General features: G+C 43.0%; 1 protein-coding gene across 2 annotated transcripts in view; it reads right to left on the reverse strand.

Annotated features, from left to right (window-relative positions):
- Positions 1-4,372: 4,372 nt before the first annotated feature.
- Positions 4,373-23,589, reverse strand: part of usp54b (ubiquitin specific peptidase 54b) — a 55,696-nt gene continuing 36,479 nt past the window's right edge. Inside the window, exons 9-21 of one of the 2 annotated variants that reach the window (XR_015436160.1) lie at positions 21,157-21,306; positions 20,640-20,832; positions 20,228-20,410; positions 19,630-19,849; positions 18,113-18,499; positions 17,727-17,854; positions 17,466-17,624; positions 12,825-12,972; positions 9,615-10,441; positions 8,397-8,524; positions 8,163-8,294; positions 7,780-7,919; positions 6,715-6,781 (exon numbers count right to left, since the gene is read on the reverse strand). Coding sequence is in view for 1 of the 2 variants with exons in the window: in XM_087169891.1 (XP_087026017.1) it covers positions 6,695-6,781; positions 8,163-8,294; positions 8,397-8,524; positions 9,615-10,441; positions 12,825-12,972; positions 17,466-17,624; positions 17,727-17,854; positions 18,113-18,499; positions 19,630-19,849; positions 20,228-20,410; positions 20,640-20,832; positions 21,157-21,306 (2,742 nt within the window). In the remaining variant the exon portion in view is untranslated. Of the gene's footprint in view, positions 6,782-7,779; positions 7,920-8,162; positions 8,295-8,396; positions 8,525-9,614; positions 10,442-12,824; positions 12,973-17,465; positions 17,625-17,726; positions 17,855-18,112; positions 18,500-19,629; positions 19,850-20,227; positions 20,411-20,639; positions 20,833-21,156; positions 21,307-23,589 lie in introns of both variants that reach the window. The other variant, XM_087169891.1, reaches the window with a different exon arrangement.

Raw genomic sequence — 23,589 nt, forward strand, 5'->3', positions numbered from 1 at the left:
TCAGATTAGGGTTAATCTTTTCTTTCTGACATTTCTTGTTCATTTGTTTTTAGTCCCACCAGCAGCATGTCTCTCAGGATCAAAAAGGTCTCTGTTGGTTGGTTTGCTGGTTAATTCAAAATCAAAATTCAAAGATCAAAATCAAAACTAACAAGAATCCCGTCATCCTCCGCTGTACTTTCAGTTTACTACTAATTAGCAAAGGCTGGCTAACTAACGTGCTAAGCTAAGATGGAGCGCATCGTGAACGCATCAGCATGTTAGCCTTATCATCACTTGTTAGCATGCTGATGTTAACATTTAGCACAAACCAGAGCTGCAAGCATGACCGTATGTAGCATGACCGTATATTAATTTGCCTGTACTATACTAAGAAATGTGTGTGTGTGTGTTTGCATGTTCATATCTTCCTTGTGCATTTCTTTCAGTTGTGCAGTGGTCGTCTTGGTGCTGATGGCATTATTAAGAGAGATATCGTCTTCTCTTAGCAACGTCTCATTTATTACGAAATGATCCCAGTCACTGCTCTGTTTCTAATTAGAGACACCTCTGTAACGAGTTCATACACTTGTTGACTGATTCTAACATCACATGTGCACACACATGAATAGCTGTACTGCTTACATGTCAAGGCCGTGGGCTTCAGTATGGAAGCTCAGTCATGTTCATCTTGTGCATTTCCCAACAACAATGGGCAACACTGTCCACACATGGGGTGTATCTCCTCCGTCCACGTGCACCTTAGCATCATTTTCTGTGTTGCTCTCAGCTTCTAGTCAAGTCCTGAGGATAGTTGTACGCCTGTGTTTTAACAATTTCACTGCAAACTGCTCACTTTGTCTTTGCTTAAAAATATAGCATGTTGGTCAAATTTGTAACTTACTGTCAACTAACTACATTTGGTATTATTTTACAGAGAGAGAAAGTTAAATTGATTTTAAACTTAATCGTTGACGTACTGTGCATTCAGAAAGTGTTCAGACACTTTCAAATTTTTCACATTTTGTTATGTTGCATGCCTCATGCTAGAAGAATAATTTAAAAAAAAAATCCCACATCAATCTACACTCCATAACCCATAATGACAATGTGAAATGTTTGAATTGTTTTGTTCGCAAATTTATTAAAAAGGAAAAACCGAAATATCAATGTGATTTTGCAAGTTCCTCCCATTTCCAAACAGGAACTCTAGAGCTAATCCAGTGTGACCATCAGGTTCTTGGTTCAGGACAATGGAGTCCTGGTTGTTAGTTATAGAGGCCACTGTGATCTTGGGAACCTTCAATGCAGCAGAAACGTCTTTGTAGCCTTCCCCAGATCTGTGCCTCAACACGATCCTGTCTCTGAGCTCTGCAGGCAGCTCCTTCCACTTCATGGCTGGGTTTTTAATCTGATATGCGCTGTGCGCCTTCCCCAATCATGTCCAATCAGCTGAATTCACCACATGTGGACACCAAGGTGTAGAAACATCTCAGAGATGATCACGAGAAATGGGAGGGAGACACCTGAGCTAAATTTCAAGTGTCATAGCAAAGTGTCTGAATACTTAAATGTCAATGGGAGATTTCAGTTTTTCCTTTTTAATAAATCTGCAAAAAGAATTAATAATTCTGTTTTCCCTGTGTCTTTATGAGGTATTGAGTGTAGATTAATGAAGGAAGTTTTTGATTTTAGCATAAGGCTGCAACATAACAAAATGTGAAAAAACTGAAGGGGTCTGAACACTTGAACACAATGTACATTTTCCGCCTTTGAAGAATTGAAGAGAGAGAAACACAGAAACACTAAAACTGCCTGCACTTAAATTTCACATCCTGGGTGCCAAATTCAGGACAGTTGTTCTCTGAAGGATAAAACAGGACAAACAGAAACAAACACACACACACCCACATATAAAAGAACCATTAAATGTACTCTCTCTATAACGGAGAGAGGTGTGTGTGGAGAGTAATGGCTATTGATTCATCACCTTTTCTCTGCTCTGCTCTGCGGGGAGCTCAGAGTTCTCTCCCTCCTGTTTTCTCAGCAAGAACTCTGTCAAACTTTTAATTGTCACCTCAGAAGAAAAACTTTGACAACAAAAGGCTGTCTGCATTAGCGCAAAGAGTATGTCTGTTTTTGTGAGTGTGTTTATGTGTCAGCGATGACAGCGGGTCGATACCTCTGTGAGAGACTGGGAGTGACTGAATGTGTTGTGTGAAAGCAGGTGGCAGGCCGGTGTATCACTGCTTACCTCTAGTGGTAGAGGGGAAAACTGCAGGTGGCAAGACAGTGATTTCAGGCAGCATTAGTTATTGTGTAAAGCATTGATGCTCATGTAAACTCACTCAATCTAGATGTATGTTTTTCACAATGCAAAATGCGTCTTTCACAATTACACATACAAGTGCTATGCAGATCCACACATACATTTTATAGCATTTTTGGATTTTGCAATATTTTTTACCTTTTTTGTCCATGGTGAATATTTTCTTTATTGAGATGGAAACATTCGACCTGTGAAGATGCGGATGGAATCCAGAACAGCTGAAGAAACACATGTATGCAGAAAGGTCACTGGCACTTCATGTACACAATAAAACCATTATTATATTCACACTAAAATAATGCTGCAATTGTTTAAGTATTATATGAATCAAGTCCAATATTTTTTCTGAAACAATCTCTAATTTTCTATGAGCTACGTGTGTCCACAGAATATTAGAGCAAATAAAATCATATTACTCCACACAGTACATGTCTCAAGCATTACACTGTAAAATATCATCCATCATGCTGCTCTTTTCTTATTGACCTAATGTCAAAATCTAAGTTTATTGATTTCAAGTGAAATCAATCTTAAATCTTAAAATGTTTTGTTTTCAGAACTTAAAATCCTGAGCTCTTGACATGATGAGTTGATTGAATGAACTGCTGAGTGTCCACTCAACTCATTAAATGAAGTTTCTTAAGAAACATCATCAGCATGTAAGCAGACTTCCCAGCATGCATTTTTCAGAGGAAAAACTCTCCAGAGAATTTTGTTTTGTAGTTTTAGGAAAATGCATATAATGTACACTTGCTGTGCATCTTTAAAACATGTTAAATTAAGTCATGGTTGTTTCTTCATAATAATGTTCATTCCTTATCATTTACTGAAGACATTTTCCAAATTTAAGTTAATGTCACGTTTTAAAATTTTTGTAACTCATTAAAGGAGCTAAGAAAGTTTTTCTATTGCTACAGCCAGCGTTAACATTTACAGATGTTCACTTACCAGTCGAGAAGGAATGTTTTAAGTTCAGCAACAAACTTCTTTCCTTTCCTCGCCAAGAGCTGCCTCCTGCGGTGGAAAGCAACGACAATGTTAACTCTTGTCTCTTTCACATCTTTTCTTCAACTAAAGTTAGCACGCTAACCAGCCAGCTGCGGCCCGTCTCGTCACTTTCAGATAGCAACTCAGTGTAGCCTCCACTCTGCCCTGAAGATGCAGCGCTGCTCAGAGGACGTATCAGAACATCTTGTATAATAAAGACAATGATGGCTGAAGCTTGTCAAGAAACCATATTTGGTGGCAGAGAAAACATAGAAATAGCTCCTTTTAGTGACTTTGAACTAATTATTCAGCCTGTGTACCGTTAACTCACATATTTAAGGCAGCTGTTTGAACCAGTTTGAAATAATTCCTTTGCCTATAAAAACAAGTGCCATAGCTGAAAACAGTGTACATCATAGGATTGTCAAACTCGATGTTTGTTAGATGAGTGAATATTTCACTTGACGGTTTGCTCTTGTTCAATTCCCTCAAAAATAAAAATATGTCTGTTCAATGTAGTATAAGTAGAAATAAATCATTTGGATTGTGGTAACCAAAGGCCTTTTTTCTGGCACCATGCTCCACAGAATATTTACATAGTTTTGCCCCAGGGGAGGTAAAAATCTAAGAATAGAAATTTTCAGGCCTGGTAGTGTGTTGTTCATTCACTTTACACTTACTTTCAACTGGAATTGACAGAAAGAAGTCATGAAATAATAATTTTTGCTTTGGAGCAACTATAAAAGAAAGACAGTTACTATTTACAGTGGATTTAGTTTTCCTGTTGTTTAAAAGAAGGTTGAGGAGCGATCTTGTGACTGGAAGGTTGCTGGTTCGATCTCCAGATTGGCAGGATTAAATCTGATTGGGAAAAGTGAAAGAGCTGCACTCATCCAGCCCTCATCAACACCACTGTGGTGCCCTTGAGCAAAGCCCCCCAACTGCTTCAGTGGAGCAGCTCAGTGGCCATCAGGTTAGACTGTGGTTGTTCTGGGGAAGCTTCCCGGTGTGAGAGTGTGTGACTGTGTCAGGGCGTTCCTGTAAAAGAGAGGTGGTCAAAATGAACAAACAGACATGTTACGGTGGTTACGCCCCCTGTGGGAGTGCATTGGTAATAACTTTATTGCAAAAATACAGGTTCCCTCTTTCCCCGAGCAACACTACCCCAGAACTGACACACATAGTCTACACACACCCACAAACAATAAACCAACTTCAGCAGTTAACTCTCCACCCTTCTCTGTCTCTGACCATCATCTCATTCGCAAACACACACTCTCATCCTTTAGTTTACATTCATTCGCTCTCGTTCTCCACCTCGCTCTCTCTCCCTCCTTGTTGCTCTCTTTTTGCATTCCATTGGATGAAACATGGTAGTAGATGCAGAACAACAAAGTTCACCAGCAGCATTAAACGTGAGATTCTCTTCCTCCTCTCCGTGTGTCTCTGCTAGAGTCCATTGAGAGCGCCCGTGGGTGGGTGTGTCTGCCTCCTGACTGTCTCTGATACAGGATCGTGAGGGAAGGTTGATTTGCATAGCGGACTCATGCGCTACAATTGGCTACATTCTCCCACATCCAGAACCCAAACGAAAACAAACTGACAAACAAACAAACAAACAAACCAAAAAACAACAACAAAATCGGAACCTAAATGAAAACAGCAATGTTAAATATGCTCTCTGAGTTAAGTGCCAACCTTTGGTTTAGTTACAACGATCAATCAACATCAGTAAATTCTTGAAAAACGTCACATTGGCCAGTTGTTTCATAAGGACTTTGTTATTTTATATGATATCTAATAGAATAAAGCATATAATAAACATACTCTACACATGTCAGAATGCTACTCAGTAAAGGGGGGAGTGAGTTAAGTTATAACTGTTCATTACTGTATAATAACTGTTCATACAACTGAGGAATGGTTGACATCTCTGAAGAAGATAGCTCACTGGCTGAAAATATACCTCTAATACATATATATCACATAAAGCATAATCATATTAGACATGTCACTGTCTCAGGCTGAAGATGAGCGTTTTTCCTATTCACATCTGAGGTCTCAAAACCAGTTTCAGTGGGTGGGAGAAATAATAAAAGTGTGGATTCATAAGTGCCACTGAAGTTCACCTGAGGCCTTTTAAGTAAAACAAACGCCATCGACTTCTCTCCACCTGCTTCTCAGTCAAATAGCCTTCGGAAAGTGCACTTCTGCCGAGTAACCTTGCAAAGCGCACTTGAGTCGTCTCTAGTTTCATTGATAAAGCCTAAGAGAAGGGTTTCCCTAACCTACATTCTCTCGTTCCTTCTCCACTTTCCTCCCCTGCCGGCCTATTTCTGGTGCTACCGTTTCCTGTTTGGAAGAAAAAAAGCAAGCGAGAATAAAAGAGAGCAAGAAAGGAAAGAAGGAGAGGAAAGAAGCAGAGAAAAAGGAAGCGCTTTTCTTGTTTAATCTCCCGGTAGAAACGGGAGAGCTGTCATTAGGTCGGCGAGCGGTTTTGGGGGGGCGGAAACTCCAGCTAGACACTTGTGAAGTGCACTCCACTCGTATTTGAAATGCAGACATGAGGAAGTACCACTTTAAGTTTATCAATATTCGTTAATTATCATTATCAACATTCCATAAGGTCTTATTAATTAACATACAGGTTTCATACATGAGTTTTTCTGTACATGACTTTTAGTTATAGAGAGTTCGGTCTCGGGCGGGTTTACTGTGCGCGCACACAGGAAGAAGAAAAACAAACAAACCCTAAAACAAAAAGAGAAAAAATATGGCTGTCCATCTGAAACAGACCCAGTTCGGCTACATGTGCGTCCAACAGGAAATGCCCGTGAAGAAAGAGGAAGAGGCGTGGCTACTTGGTAAGAGCCTCCCCCTGAGCTGAGGGTCCTGTGGGATGGAGGGCGAGTCTGCCGAGGGCTCAGGTCCTGATCAGACCCGGCCGGTGAGCCACCAACGCCAAACTGACAACACCACTGAAAGCGGCATGCTCGCCAGGCTGACTGCACAGGGGAAACCCTCGGAAAACCCAGGGGGAGACGAGAAACAACAGTCCCGGGAAGTAGGGGGGAAGGTTGAGGTTGTAGTTGGGGGTCAGAGTGACTGCATAGACAGAATAGTAGGTTAAAGGAAGGGAGGGAGGGAGGGAGGGAGGGAGGGAGGAAGGCAAGGAGGGGCTAAGCAGGTTGCTGCAGGCGCTGAGGGAGGCTCTACGTCAGTGCAGATGTGCATGTGTGCGTGCATGTGTTTTGCGTGTGCATGTCGTTTGAGGGAGAAGGAGAAAGGACAGGATAGGAGTTGAGTTTGATCCTCCTGAGCCAATTCCAGGTCCGTCAAGGCGAGGCCGCCGAGGACCCTGGCGCTGATGCCCCATGTGGAAGTGGACGCGGTGAGACATTAGTGAAGCAGAGTGGGACTCTGGTCAGAAGACAGCTTGACCCCCGTCAGACACAGCCAGAAACTCCCTGCGCCGCCCGACAGCTCCTGGACAAGAGGAGAGAATGAACAACTGGTCAGCGAGGACTGGCACTGTAGCGCGTATAGGCAAACAAACTCCCTGATGAAGGCAAGACCGCACGAAACATCTGGGGAATGAAGCATCTTCCAATGAGGGCAAACTAATGGAAATATTACTAATAATATATATATTTAATAGTGTCTCCACTGGAGAACATATTGGTATAAGGCATGAATAACAACATCTTGAAGGAATCCTTTAGATCGATGTGCATTAGCCTCAACTCACGCAGCGAGGTGTGATTTTTGCACTCTGAAAGTGAAAAAGTGTAAAAACCTGAACTGACACCTCTGCTTGTCAGACTGTTTGTTACCTTTTAAGTTCCGCGAAAGGGGGACCTTAAATGACACAAACAAACCAGGGATGTCTGCAGTTATTCCTGTGCGTTGGCACAGAATGAACCTTCAACATTTGGAAATACAAGTGCATTCGCCCTGATTCTGTTGGTTGCTCTTGTTAAAATGATACTTATTCCACAACTTTATTTTCTAAATGAAATCACAGAGCCTTGTTTATATTCTTCGAAGTGATACCTTAGTAATTAAACTGTTGAGATATCCTCCCTGTAGCATCTGGATGCAGTTAGGGTACAAAATGTAGGTGATTTCCGCTGGAAGTTTTAAATAAATTTGACACATGACAGATTCGCACAGGGATGAAAATCACCTTTGGGTGTCCACAGTTATTACAAATCACTGCACATCCCCAGGATATGGCCATGTGCAAATAGGGACTTAGCCTACTTTTGTGCCAGATGGGTCTGCTTTGCCAGAAAGTGAAATGTTCACCAGAAAATTAATAAAATATCAGGAATATCAGTGCTCTGAAGCCACTCATCTGGCACGCAAAGTAGCTCAACCAAGGAAATCCAGTAAGTAAACTGTTCCCAGTCTTTAGCAGATGAATGGTATTTGCCTTTAAAGTCTATAAGTGTGAGGTAATATCAGCTCAGCGCAGTGTTTACCTGTGAAGCAGTGGAAGGAGGTGGTGATGAGAAGGTGTTGGTGATGAGGAGGATGGAGGAGATGATAGTGGTGGAATAGCAACAGGGACTCAGAAGAGAGGAAGTAAGCAAGGAGAGGCACTGACATCAGCCTGCTTCACCTTTGAGAGAGAGAGAGACAGAGAGAGAGAGAGAGAGAGAGAGAGAGAGAGAGGAAAGAGAAGGAAGAGAAGCAGAGAGCGGGAGGACAGAAAAAGCGAGACAAGAGGAGGAAACAGGACAAACAGCGGGGAACAAGAGCACAGGGAAAAGCAATGCGTAAAATGCCACGGCGGGAAATCGGGCAGATGCAGTTTAATAGCATGGCCACAGGGGGGCAGCAGAGATGAGGAAGTCACACTCACAAAGCTGCGGGTTGCAGTGAGGCGGCTGCGGCGCGAGGTCACTACTGTGCCGCTCAGGCTGCGTCCAATTCGCCTCAGATTTTCCCCGTCATCAGGCTCCACCCCAAAACGCAGATCCCGCAACATCATTGGCTGCAGAGGGAGAAAAGTCTGTCAGATAATGGGAAATGGATCCAAATGATGCCCAGTGACCATGTGAGGGGATTTCTGTTTGAAAGATTACGTAGGTGTTACCTTGTTGAGGTAGGTGGGGGTGCTGGCGCAGTCCGCCCCGTACACACTCCTCTCCATGTCTGCGTTGGGGGTCTTGGAGCGAGCCTGCCCTCCCACCCTGGATATGAGCCTCTCTGATGGGCTGCAGCCTGAACACACACACAGCAGTTTTGACAACATCATTCATATATTCAATATGAATTCTGCTCCAACCCTTCACTGAAGCTATATATCACACTTTTTGAATAATCTGTTCTGTGGTTGCCTCATTTTAGCATATTAAAAAAATTCTGCATGTCTTGTGCATCAATTTATAAACATTTTCCTGTAATTTATCTGTGGAAACTTTGGATTTTGGCTGGAATTTAATATAAAGTTCTTTGAGTTAGTAAAGTAATGTGACAGCACAAGTGCAGCGGTGCTCTGCAAAAATACACTGAAATGTCGAACATCCATATAAAAAACCCAGACTCATAACTTCCCGGAATTAGCTGCAACAACCTGTCCTAACCTAACCCCATGCTACATACTAATTATAAACAGCAGATGTAATATAGTGTTTTATACTGAAAGGAAATGGTACAATACTCCAGAATACAGCACACTCACAAGTCAACCGTTCCTTAGTGTGTATACTGACGTATATGAAGTATAATTTTGTCACTTTTACAGTGCAAACACACAGCACACATTTACAACCTGCTTAGAAATAGTGTGTACAGTATAGAACTGGGACAAAGCTTTTAATTGGTTTCCAATAATAAAGACCACTGAGCGTCCACAAAACATGGTTTTACATGTGTATCTTTGTACATTTATAACCTCGATTCAAGCAGAATCCAAATGTAATAATAGACATATTGTGCATTATGTGAATTTCAGTTTCTGGAGTTAACAGCAAACTTTACTATACAGTAGCACAGGACTGCAACTGATAATTATTTTCAGTATCACTAAGTCTTTTTGATTAATCGATTAATCATTAAGTCCATATAATCTGACCAACAAAACATATTCTTTACAAAATGACAAAATTACACCATTTATCAAAATTATTGATTCATAATTATTGATTCATATCTAATGATCCACCTCATCGTTCATGTATGTGGTCATAATAACTTTCAATCAATTAAAACAGTTCACTAGTTTAAGGCTGTATTATAGCAGCTCTTGGCTTTGCGTGTGTGTGTGTGTGTGTGTGTGTGTGTGTGTGTGTGTGTGTGTGTGCGTGTGTACCTGTCCTCCCAGCCTGCAGACTGGCCTGGTAAAGGGAGTCAAGCTCAGACAGCTCAGCCTCTTCGCGCTCACAGCAGGGATCACTGTGTTGCCCTGGGGCAAGCTGGGAGCTGTAGTGCCCTGGAGAAGACTGGCAACTGTAGCTGTAGTTCTGGCTGGACGTCTGTGGCCTGATGGGAACACAGCAGTCAGGGGGCGTGCTGTAAGGCGTCACCACGGCGTCGGGGCGGTCCAAACTCCAGGAGGACCAATGACGTGTGCTGCTGTCACAAGCGGCCCCGTGCTTCGGCCAGTGCTGAGCGGCGCCGGTGGGGGAATGGGGCCGAGGAGGCTGCCAGAGAGGCGTGAGAGGTTTCCTAGGCCCAGAGGCTTCCACAGGGGAAGACGAGGGAGGAGTAGAGGGCAGAGGGGGAGGGTGCGCGTGTGTGGGTTCAAGGTGTGTGGAGTGTGCGGTGTGCGTGGTGTGTGTATCCCAGAGACGCAGAGGAAGCGAGGGCAGAGAGATGGCTAAGTGCTTCCCCAGAGGTCTGACACTCACCCCCCCTGCCTGCAGCAACTCACACAGCCTCACCCCCGTCCCCTCCCTCCCATCCTCACCTTCCTCCCCTCTCCTCCCCACGCATCCGCCCACATCCTCCTCTTCCCCTCGGCTGGAAGGGGCGCAAGGGTGAGCGATGCTGAGGGTGAGCGGGGGTCGAGGGGGAGAGGGCCGATAGGGTGGAGGGGGCGGGTCCAGGCCCAGAGCAGCGTCCTGGTTGGGCGTTGCCTGGTCCTCTTCCTCCTCCTGATTGGGCGTCAGCAGTACTTGGACCGGGCCAGGCTGTTCACTGGAGGAGAGAGAGGAGAGGGAGGGTGTCAGTCAGCCAGCAGCACAAAAAAAAAAAAAGCTCTGACGTCAGGTGAGTTACTGCATAGAGGGAAGGTCACAACAGCATACCAGGATAAACAAGCACACACACACACACACACACACACACACACACACACACACACACACACACACACACACACACGCCACAAACACACAATGATGCAGCCTTGTGCAAGCATCGCATTGTGCATGGGATTTCACAGCCATGCTGTTTATGAGTCAGGCACAAGCTGAGCTCCGCTGACTGACAGATCACAAACTCCACTCTCTGATCTGAACATATGCAGCACAAACAACCAAACATTCCAGTTTAATCTGATTTTCAAAACAACAATCTACCCTCTGCTGCACTGAGTGCTGGCGCAGTATATCAACACTGAAAATAAATGTGGCTGCTACAGTATGGAGCAATTCAGTCTCACCGGGCCACTATATTACTTTATTGATTTACATACATTGATATGTGGAGGATATGATATATGTTGAACATTAGTGCATCCTCTCTGTGGAGACTCCGTACACAGACTGCACTCTATCAGTGTGTAGTAAACTAGTGTGTGTGTTGGTATGTGCGAACAGCAAGTCTGTAAATTTGTGTGCGTCTATTTTGATGTAAGTGCGCGCAGACCTGTACGTGTCTACGTGAGTGCCAGCCCCCATCCCCCACATTAACTCTCCCGTCTCTTTTCAGCCTTAGTAATTACCCAGCAGGCTTTGCAGCAGCGAGCTATAAATCAGAGGCTTGTGTTGATCAATAGAGGAGAGGAGGAAGGTAATAAAAGAGGCTCAGCGCTGGAGCTTTACCTCCTCCTCCTTCTCTTCCTTCCCTTCAGTCCTGCTGTTATCAGTTTGGATTTACAGTTTGTTCATTTCGACCAAATTTTGCTTCAGTTCTGATGAAACCGAGACTACACCCAACATTAACACCACTCAGTTAGCACCTCCAATCAGCTGGCTCCAAATGCAGCACCAAGACTCCTTACAGGATCTAATAGGGGGAATGTTTTAAATTAGATTTTAAGCTTTAATGACGACCTTTAAGGCATGAATTGGATCAGCTCCTGACCATATTTCTAACTTGTTAACTCCATATGAGCCTGAGTTTAACCTGAGATACTCAGAGGTCTTTGTAGTTACTAAGAACCAGAGAAGACCAGACCTTTGCAATCAAGAATAGAATTTAAAACTATACTTTTTGAAATTAACTTTTTTTTTTTTAAACTGTTTTTATTCTGTATCTCTTGTTTTTATTCATTTTCTATATCTCTAATCAATGCATTTCTTTATTATTTGTTTGATTAATTGTTGCCAAGATGAAGAAACAAATCCTCAAAACTGAGTAACTAGAACTTGTTTGCATGAATGACAACTTAAACAATCAATCAATTAATTTTCTGATGACCAATTAATCAATTAATCAATTAATCAACTCCACTATCAGTGAGCCTTTTGTTCTAAAGCCTGTTGGGTGCTTGGAGTCTAGTTATTGTCATTATTTAACGACACTAAATGCAAAATACTGTATTATCTCTTATTCTACATGTGCAGCCTCACTCTTTTTAAATATCAAATTGGACAGTTTTTCACTCAGCACAAACTCCACTGCAGAAACTCACACACAAAAAAAACACTCACACATCAGGAGGGAAACAGACTGACTTACTGTAACACTCAAACACAGCGGCAAAGAGCAGAAAACAAACCACAGCGCAGGATCTGTGACTGCAATCGCACGGCAGCACACAGGGCAGAAACACAGTGACGGACTGCAGCTTTACAGTGCACAGAGGGACAGATCAGCGGCGCACAAAGAGCAGAGGGAAGCCTTGGCAGCACACAGCTACAAAGAGCAGCACAACAACAATGAAGGGGAAGCAGTGAAGCACAGAAAAGCAGAGAGCAACTCGGTCTCTCTCTTTTTATTCTCGATGGCAACACAGAGCCCAGCAAAGCAGGTTTTTACTGCACTGCAACAAACACACATACACAAAGGAGGATAAGAAGTTACTGTATATAGTCAAGTGTGTGTGTTTGAGAAAACACACACACATACACAATCAGACACACATACACACATTCAGCAGGATGTGAGAGTGCAGTGCTAGGGGGTTACAAAAACAGGGGGATTCTGGGATTTTGGACAGCCAGAGCTGCAGACGCACACATGAAGGTGTTGAGGTGTTTTTAGATGGCCAGCACCCAGAGGACACACACACAGAGGGGTCCTGAGGTCAGCTTGAGCTGAGGACACACACAAAGTGGAGGGGGGAGGAAGGGGGTCTGAGGTGATACTGAGACAGGCACCATTGCGGACACATAAAGGGGGACAGTGGTGGTACCTGTGAGGCCCCTGTGGACGGGCGCTTCCTGTCTCCCGTTCCATTTCCTGTTCCTGCCTGCGTTTGATTGGACCCCCAGTGCTCCTCATGCACGCAGCTACAGCCAATCCGCTATGAGCGTTAGCCTCATGCAGGGGTCTGAGCACAGCTGAAGATGTTAACAACAGAGCAGGAGATAAAAAGGAGAAAAGACAGAAAGATATAATGACAGAGTGGCAGAGAAGGAAAGAGTGAGGGAACGGAAAAGGAAAGGAAACAGCAAAGAAGAATACGCGAAGGAACGAGAGTAAAAGATTAAGACAGAGACAAAATATGGAGGATGAAAGGACAGGTGAGACAAAAGGAGACAGAGAAAAGAGAAGCAGAGCAGAAGGAGTGGTTATGAGGGGGCTGGCATGCATTACGCTCCTCCTACTGTAACTCAATGTGTGTGTATTTTACACTTGTACAGAGTTGCAAAGTGGGAAGATTTATCTCGGGTGTCCTCTATTATTTTCTGCATTGACAATGTCAGGTTACTTAACTTCTTTCAGATAAACAAAATATTAGCAACTACACTAAAAATATGTTTTTCTGATTATAAAAAAGTCAAATATGAAAGCATGTGTACATAAAAACATTGTAAGGAAAGTCAACTACGACTCCCAAGGAGCATTGCACCAAGTAACAAAGCTTACAATTCAATTGTGTGTGCTGCTCTAAATGAAGAAAATCAGTTCATGTTCTGGGTCAATTTTAGATAAATGTATGGCATGGTGTTTTGTTTCAAATTACATCAAAAGAGCACTCCAGATTTGCTACAGCTCAGAGGCTCATGGGTATTGTAGTATATTGGCCTTCCACTATACTAAACTAAAACAGACAAATATATAAAAATCTAAAGATGAAATAGCACATTTTTCTCTTAGAAATGAAAGGTTGAAGTCATCAGTGATAAAATGCGTCTTTTCTCCAGTTAATACACTAATGCTTGAATTGGTTTGGTATGACCATTAGCTTGTGTTGGCAAAGGTTAGTGTACTGTATAACAGACATTGCTCAAGTCAATGCTCATCTCTACTTGTGCCACTGTGCCATTGCAGTACTGTATGCTTAACCAGCATTATCCTGTCATTTCCACTTGTGGAAACAATGGCAACAATGGCTGTTGTTCAGTTTCCGAGGAAACGAGCATCATAGGAAGACTTTAAAATGGGGTAAAATACCTCCAGACCCAACATCTCTTCCCACTTTGCAACTCTACTGTAAATGCATCAATATGTAAATTTGTACTGTGGTTAGTGAGTCAAAAAGTTAACATTAGATAAGTGAGGAGCAAAGTCGAGGCTACGTTCATTAAGCTACAGACACCAGACGGGGGGGGGGACAAGGGAAAGATCAAAAGATTTGTTTTCGGAGGAAGGAAGCTTTCTTTATTGCGTAGCCTTGTGAACGCACCCTGAATGTTAGTTTGTTATAATAAAGATGCAGAGAAGGACAACAAAAGAGCAGCCATCTCCCATCTTGGCTTGATTTTGCATACTTCACATGGCTAGAGACAGAATAAAGGAGGGCTGATGGCAGCTCTGTTGTTGTTGTTGGCTGTAACGTCCTCTAAAACACTGAGGCAGATTGTCTGGAGTCTGCCTGAAACCATTGATACGGATGTGGGAACCCAAATTCTGTTATGTAATCGCACTGATAGTGATGCCATCTGTTCGTTCGCAAGGCGTCCTTTCACTTCATCAAGGTTGAGTGTGCTCGCAGGGATGTGTGTGTCTCTGCGTGTGTGTCAGGTACATGAGACTGAACACACTGAAGCACACACAGTAGGACAGACAGGACAACATAATAATCCCTGATATAGATTTAGTTAGTGCTGAGCTGGAGGGGAAAACCTGCACACCTGCAGTTCATACATGGCTCTCTCTCTCACACACACACACATTTTCTGATTTCAGAAACACACACACAGAAAATTAAAATTTGTGGATGCATGGACCAAATATGCATGAAAATACACATAGACACATAGAGTTGTTCAGATACCCATACTAGTATAGGAAATGCTTCCGATACTGCCTAAAATACAGACTCGGTTATCGGCGAGTACGCAAGTCTATGCACCAATCCAATACCCGCTAATTTATTGATAAACTCTATAGTTTCACACCCCGTCACTTTTACCTGAAATGAATTCTTCCTCACCGCTCTGTGATGCCTTGCCACTGGCAACTCGGCGAAAAATAAATAATTTCTGGTAAATAGTGGAACGTTAGTCACTAGCAAAGTCCAAACAGTAAAAAGGCAACGTGTAGATTATACAAAGCTTTAACTTCGAGACGTGGCGCGGATGTTCAGACAGCTAATGTAGGAATTGTTATTTATCCCTAGAGTTTTTTTTATTTTCTTATGACTGACAGTCAAATTAGATAATAAAAGAAAGATTCTACAGTGTTCATGCATCTGTTCATATTTTACAGAGGGTTGTAAAAAAGGCTTGCTTTTAACAGCTGTATACTACTAACTGGTATAATTGCTGTCGTTGTATGGCATATACAACGACAGCAATTATACCACATTCATCAGTTAGTAGTATACAGCTGTTAAAAAAAAAAAAGACGCAATTTTATCGGATCAGTCCTCGGTAACGGCCGTTAAGGTATCGGAATCGGAATCAGGAAGGAAAAATGGTATCGGAACATCTCTACACACATGAACAGAAATATGGATAAACATTTTGGGAGCACACCAGAAATGTCTCTCGAGCCAAGTGTCAAGTCTGTCAGATTAAGTCACAAGTTCTTTGTCCAAGTCAGCTCACTTGTTTGCAAATTGCAAGTCAAGACGCACAAATCTCAGGTGTCTGAACGCTGACTGTAAATCTATTCGTAGTTGTTGAAAGTTCCTTTCAATGCACTTGTAATTACACAGTGTATTTCATTTAAGTAAGTGAACTCTCACACCAATTAGAATCATTGTGGCACCAGAGGAAAACTCAAGATGATCATCAAAGTCATTGGGATCCATCATCTGGGGACCATAAATGTCTGTAAAAAATTTCTGGGCAATCCATCCAATCGTTGTTGAGATATTTCAGTCTGGATCAATGTGTTGAATCAACACACCAACATTGCCATCCACAGACAATGTGGATTAAAAAAGAATAATAAAAGATTTGATACAAAGGCCAAGATATCCCAACTTTTTGTCCCTAGTCAAGTTTCATAAACACTGTGTCCTACACTTCCCATAAAGCACCTCTGTACATCTTTTGTCAGATCCTGGCTTCCTGGTATAATTTTTTGAAACTCCATGCCAGTTCAGTTGGTGTAAGGTGAATAATTGCACTAGAAAATGACAAAGCTCCTCCAGAGCCACAGCAGACATTACAGTTTCAGCATTCCCTGTGACGAGAGCAAATAGATTTTAAGGTAAAATTGGTGGGGTGCTCCTTTAAATACGACTTGAGTCAAAGTCGTACGTCTGTAGCTCTGAAACACACACAATCTCACACACACACACACATGAAGATACACCATATATAACAGATACATACGTGACTATTTATATGTATGTAAATGAATCAACATTAACACAGAAGCATACTCAAACACACATACTGTGTATAAGGAAAAAAACACAGAAGCGCAAACACACAATCAGTCTTTTTGAGAATTAAGAAACACACACGCACTAAACTCTCTCGAGTTTGGCAGGGACATCAGAGCTCTGAGCTTGGACTGGGATTTTGATTTTAAAATGGGAATCACAGAGTTTCCCCACTTATCTGGAACACAGACACACACACACACTTATTCTGACATAAAACACTCATGGATGACACACAAAAACCCAGTATATACAGTCTGAGTTAAAATAGACAAATAAAAAGTACCGACGCAGGGAGACAGATGGAGAGACAGACGAACAGATGGGAACGAGGACAAAGAGGAGGTCAGACAGAAGCACGGACATACAAGTCACTGTCACTGCTAAACTAGACAACAGGTGATAATGTGACCTTAAAGCTGCACCTGGCAAGATTTTAACATAAAAATACACTTAATCACGAAATGACGCAAGAGCTAAGAAAATAAATAAATAAATCAGAGCCTCACATCTCTCCAATTGAAATTCCATTGATTTGCTTTGGTTTAAGGGGAAAATTGAGATTGAAATCCAAAATTATCAAACAAGGTTGTATCAAATAACGATGTTAGCCCTGTGCAGCTTTAAATGCATTGACACTTATCAAAGGGTCAGTTCACACAAATTTTCACAAGAAAACATATACTTTCCCTTCTCACTGCTCACGGTATCTAGCTGTGCAGATAGTGAAGTTTGGAGTAATTTGGATAAAAGAAAAAGTCCTTCACAGCTGTGAAGATCATAGATAAAATTCAACTCACTTTCATTGGAGTAGAGACAGAAATCTAAGAGACATGTATCTTAAAACGTGGGCAAACAAAACCAAAACTATCCTCATGGCTAGATACCACTGGAGAGGTGATCGGAAAATATGTTTTTAATAATTTCGGTGAACCAACTCTAAAACTTTTGCTCTTCCCAAAAACGTTTATACTCCCATACATCTCTTCCTTCTCCTCCTCTACCCGCTCCTACCCTCTGTTTTTCTTTTCATCCTTCTTTCATCCGTACCCTGATGTTGGAGCTGGTCCAGGTCCATGAATTTGCTGGGTTTAGGGTTGAATCCCATGGCTGCCTCCCGCTCGGCCTCCCTCCGTTTCTGCTGCTCCTGCTGGCGGGCTCTCCTCGCCACCTCCTCCTGCAGCTCGTCCAGCTCGCTGCGCCCTGAGCCTGAACACGCGCAGACCCACAAAGGAGATGAAGAATAACTTGTGAATCAAATCAAATGCAAATGGCAGTGGATATGTGCAAATACATGCACAAATAACACACCTGTGTTGGTGCCGCTACCCCAGCTGGGTGAGGGAAGCTCCTGCAGGATGGCACCACTGCTCTTCGACTTGGGCACCGAGCGCCATGAAGGGCCGGACATCAGCACCCGTTTTTGTTGCCCCACTTCCCTATAGAGAGAAAGAAAAAGAAAACAGAGAGAGACAAAAATGTTGAGAATGCACACAACACAGGCAGACGAATGTGTTCATTGATTGATTCGTTGTTATGATACACGACTGCTGGACCATTTGTTGTTGTTAATGTCACATTTGTATTTGATGCTGATAAAGTGAAACTGAACAGAGAGAGAGAAGCGACAAAGAAAGAAGATCAACAACAGAGACAGAAAAAGAGGAGACAGTAATTGTTATTTGTGAGTTTCCTACCTGTCGGGGCTGCTGCTGTTCCTCTCACTGCTCTCGTAGCCACTCTCCATCCTCTGAATCAGACGTGGCTGGTGCTCCACCCCTCTTAGAGGTGGAGGGGCAGGGGGACCCATCGTCTGCCCGCTGCCCAGAGACCTGGGCTGCCCGACCAGCCCAAACCCCGCCTCCAACTCCCCGATCTCCCTCCCTTCCACCTCTTGCAGCCCTGGCTGTGTGGGTGGAGCGGGTCCCGCCAAGGGGAGGGAGTCCTGGGGCTCCGGAGGGAGAGAGGGACCAGGCAGGGTGTTGTAGCCCAGAGAGGAGCCTCGCTGGCGGGTGAAGATGCTGTCGATGTTCAGGGCCTCTCTCCTGGGCCTCCAGGTCGGCCTGTAGCGGCTTCCAGAAGAACTAAAGAGCAGGTGAGAAGTATGTTACACAGGATGTTACATGATTTCAGGAGTGGTGAGGATCCTGTCATATCACACTCAAATACAAGTTCCTTGACTTTTAGAAACCACTTAAGAAGGTGCACATCACATGTATCTCTAAGAAAGTAGAATAACTCATTTAATAAGGTAATCAAAAAAGTAAAAATACATGACCTACAAAATGATATAATTACAGTTCAGTCAGGACACTCACATAGAGCTTGAACCATTTATGCAACAATCATATGCATTTTAGTTTGGTGGTGTGGCTCTGCTCAAAAAAATGATAGGACACAGACTGAGATATACAACATCCGATGAACATAAACACATATGGGAAGAAACATTCAAGATCCACAGCTGAATTCACAATCTAAGTGCTAATCCAGGCACAGGGGGCGGAAGCAGATTGAAAACAGGCAGTGGTGTAGTAGTAAAGATGTAGTGCTTATATTCAGATACTGTAGAAAGAGTACCAGATAATATGGGTAGTGTTCGATGTTGTGGTTACATATTACTGGACAGTATGAGGAGCATGTGACAATAAAAGGACTACCTTAACTCACGAAAGGTTCCATTAATGAACCCGCTTGTAATGAGTTACTCTCAACCCCTGAATTTTTTATAAAGTTTTATTTGACCTTTATTTAATTTATAAATGGTAGCATGACAAATAATCCTGTAAAAATACCAGAGGTGGTAAGTAACTTTAGTAAGTAAAAGTCAATTCACTGAACTTTACTTGAGTATATGGATTTTATGCTACTTTTATCTTCTTGTAAATTTTTCCAATATTTCGCAAAAAAGCAACAATTATAAAAACGCTTATAAAAGTAAAAACAGAACTTTGCGTAGCAGAACTTTGGTTTTTCTTCTTTCCTCCCTCATGAATCATTTCACGGACCCTCAGATTTATCTTGTGACCCTTCGGAGGGAGCCCGACCTCTAGGGTCCACTGGACTAAACGTAGTCTACATAAAGTATCTAATAATAGACACAACAGTGATGATGCATCAGTATTAACAATCTAATAATGTACATGTTTACATGGTCTGAATGTGAATTAATAGGCAGGGTGTCTGAAGTCCATGTGTGTCAGTGGTGCAGTACCTGGACTTGCTCTCACTGCTGGTGCTTTCATCCTCCCAGTGGGGGCCCCCGACCCCTCCCTCACAGCCCCCTACTCCTGACGAAGAGGAGGAGGACAGGGGACGAGAGGAGGAGGAGGAGGAGGTGAGAGGCCGGCGAGAGGAGAGGAGGAAGACAGCCGTCTCCTTGTACTCCTGCAGGGGAGGAGAGGGAGGGCGGGGAGGACCCTCCACCGCTGACTCTGAAAATGGGAGAAGAGGAGGAGAAAGAGAGAGAAAGTAAATCCAATAACATTTTTTATTTATCCCACAGGGGGCCAATTATGTAGGCAACAGTGCAAGTAAATATGAGAATAACCACTAACGAGGCACATAACCTGAAGAGTCTGCAGTGATGAAGCACAGGGACAAAGAGCTCACTTCATTTCCACTGATATATGAAAACTGACCTTTGTTTGCTCTTCCTTGTACCTACATCCTTTAGCACTTTATCTTACTCTCTGAAAACATTGTGCTCACTTGTGTATTTACAGTTTTGGCGCTTCCAAAGCGTCTTGACTGAAGGAGCAGCTGCACTTTGTGAGTATGGATAAGTTTGCTTCAGGACTTCCCAGCATTACCTCTGGCGTCAGCACCGTGCGGTGGTGTGCCGATGTCGTAATTACAGACCACCGTGGTCTGGGATTCACAGGAGAGGTGGCTGCCCGTGGACTGGTGGAGAGGTCGGCTACGAGAGGCGCGGTGACTCGAGCTGTCCGTTGAGGAGTCGGTACGAGTATCGCTGGATATGGACGGCTCCCGACCTGAGAGAAAACAAAAGAAAAAGAAATGACCTTTTAGTTAATCCTGCATCTCCATATGTGTATAGTCAAAGGCAGGAAAAGAAGTTCAGTCTCTGCAGCATACAGAAGCACAGGCTGGATTATAGGGTTGAAGGTCAGAGCTTTACAGCTATAACCTTGCATGCCCCCGGATGATAAACACAAAGTAATCTGATCTGATCTGTAGCAGAGTGTGTCATCTTTGCTGTACCGGAGTCTTCGCTGTCGTAACCAGCCTTGCTGCTGCAGTGCTGGAGCTCCAGCTGCGGGTTGGAGCTGGTACAGGGGTTGGGGCTCTCCTGCAGTATCACCGGCGTCCCACGGGGGTCAGCGTAGAGCAGCAGCAGGGGCTGATAGTGGCCTTTGATACAGCGAGACACCACGTCCTTCCACTTAGGGCCGATCTGGAGGTGCAGCAAGGGAACACACACACATACACACATGAAGACATATGTATTTTCCAGCTTTATAGCACATAACTCAAGCTCAAATATAAAGTAATACAACATAAGACCAGTTTTAGCACTGAGACCTGCACTAAGATTTAAACAAAGAAAGGGATTAAACCTTAAGCACAGAACTGACCGTGCAGCACTTAAACTGACATACAGCATAGTTCCAGTTGTGCCTGCTCTCGCTGCTCTCACAGGCGCAAGTGGAGAGGCAGCAGATGCTGCACAGTGCACCCTCCCCGTGTTGCAGCATGCAGACTCCAAACTGTGTCTCACCTCTTTGACGTGGGCGTCGTCGAAGTACATCCACTTGCGTATCTTGGTCTGGAAGAAGAAGGTGGAGTAGTGCTTGCCGTAGTAGCACACCATGCCCACCAAGTAGAGCTCCGCCTGGCGAGCCCTCTCCTCTGTCACACGGTAGAACAACTACAGAGAGAGAGAGAGAGAGAGAGAGAGAGAGAGAGGAAGAGGAGGGAGGGGAGGAGGAGGAGACAGGGAGGGAGGGAGAGATGCAGGGAAGAGAGGGAGAGGTGTGCAGTAGGGGGGGGAGGAGATAGAGACAGAGGAGTTAATGTGAATACAAGCACATTTTTGCTCACCTAGTATATATGCTGTATGCAGTAATACCTCACATACTGCCTTTTCTAAAACTCTTCACTTTTCTCTCCTTGTAAACTGCACACACGGTACAGTGCTGCATAAATGCTGCAGATTTTTATGCAGAAATTATGCACAGACCTCACATTGATGTCTCAGTAAGGTCAGCTGCTGCAGACAACACTGCTGCTTTCTGCACGTTTTACACAAAGACCACTGTGACATAATTACTGTATGTTAACATAACCTTCAAAATAATCCTATCTCGCTGTATGTTGATGTACTCCATCTTTGCCCGCTGCTGAAAAGTCCTATGTGGTTCAATAGAGGAAATGACAAACGAACAATTACTGTAAGTATTGATTACTTATTTTTAGTCAATTATAATCAGTCTACAAAAGGTCACGAAATAGTTTCCAAGTCTAAACCAAAACAACGGCCATAACGAAAAATACAAACAAAAAGATAATCAACTGACAATAATGAAAAAACAAATCCTTACATTTAAGAAGCTGGAACGAGTGAGTGTTCAGCATTTTTACTCTATAAATGACTTAGAGTAAAGATGAATCAAAGAAAATTGTTATTTATTGTAACAGACTCATTGTTTCAGCACAATAATCTAATCTAAGGAGAGAAAGGACATAATGGAGTAGCAGGGAGGCAGAAAAGAGAGAAAGCAGATGCAGAAGACTGACAAAAGGAGACAACAGGACATACTGGATGCAGATGGATTCACTTTTTTTGATCTAACAACTACACAAAAGCAGCAAATTCAATAGATTAAGCCTCCGATTCTCATCTAACAACTAGCTTCCTCTCACAGCAGTGGGATGAAAAAAACGAGAGTAACGGCAGCAGGCGGAAGATAGAAGACAGAGGAAAGAACTTGACTCACTATAACACATATTCATATTCACTGATCCATTATTCATACATATCACTTCAGAATGCGGCTGGAGATGTTACAGTGGCATTAAAATGCATCAACATTACTCAGTCATGACACGGAGAATCAGGGGTCAAACACGTGTGTGTGTGTGTGTGTCTGTGTGTGTGTGTGTGTGTGTGTGTGAGTGTGTGTTAGGGAGGTGTGAAAACTGCAGCAGGAGACGATCTTTACAAGAGTAATGAAAGTAGGGTCAATAGTGTGTGTTATAATTTGTTGTTTTTCCGAGTGTGCTGGATAAAAAATTGGTTGGGTCACTTATTTGTATTCTGTATTTGTATTTATGTATTTGTACTGTATGTGTTTCTGCACATATATTTGTATTTTGAAACTGCACACGGTCCTTGCATTCGTACGTGTGTATGAGTGTGTGTTTGAATATGTTTCTAGGTATTTGTACCTCTGAGCAGGAAGTAATGTTTCTCTTGTAACTGTTTCTTTGAGAACTTCATAGAAAATCTGAGATAAAGTAAAGTAGGTGGGAAGTTCAGCCCTGGGACAAAGGATTCAAATGGATTTAATGTATTTACAAATCTAGGAATAAATGTATTAACCCTTTTAACTCTCTGGACAAATAATTACTAATAACTATCCTAGAACACATATAGTACCACTCTCATGCAAAGTGATGCAGAGTGATGGCTTTTCTGACCAGCCAAGGCAAGTTGTTATGGTACCTTCAAATGGGAGTGTTTACGAGAATAGTGTTTTCACATATTGAAAATAACTAAGCAAGGGTAAGCCATAAGCCTAAAAATGAAAGGACTGAAGAATGCAAAGGCAACAGTAGTACAGTAGTATTTCTTAACACTAGAGAGGGTCAGCTGGTAAATCAGTCCGTGTTATTTGAATAAGATGTCAGTTTAACACCAAACAGCTAACGTGAACATGATTCCCAACTGAATGAACAAAGTGAAACTTAATAGCAGTTCAGTCAGATTATTAAGATAGCTTGTTTTTTTTTTTTAAAACCATATTCACTGTTTTCCTCGTGAACTACAACCCTTACTTGGTTGTATGTTTTCTCTGCTGCCGAACATCGTCTCTTGTCGGGAGCGGGTGGTGGTGATTGTTGCTTTACAAGAGCTGCGGCCATTCTTGCGTTTACAAGATGAGAGGTTATAAAGACCTCCTCTGAGCAGCGCTACATCTTCAGAGCAGAT

Source organism: Seriola lalandi, unplaced genomic scaffold (assembly GCF_002814215.2).
Source record: "Seriola lalandi dorsalis isolate HSWRI2012SDOR001 ecotype SW California unplaced genomic scaffold, Sedor1 jcf7180002054920, whole genome shotgun sequence".
NCBI classification, from domain to species: Eukaryota; Metazoa; Chordata; class Actinopteri; order Carangiformes; family Carangidae; genus Seriola; species Seriola lalandi.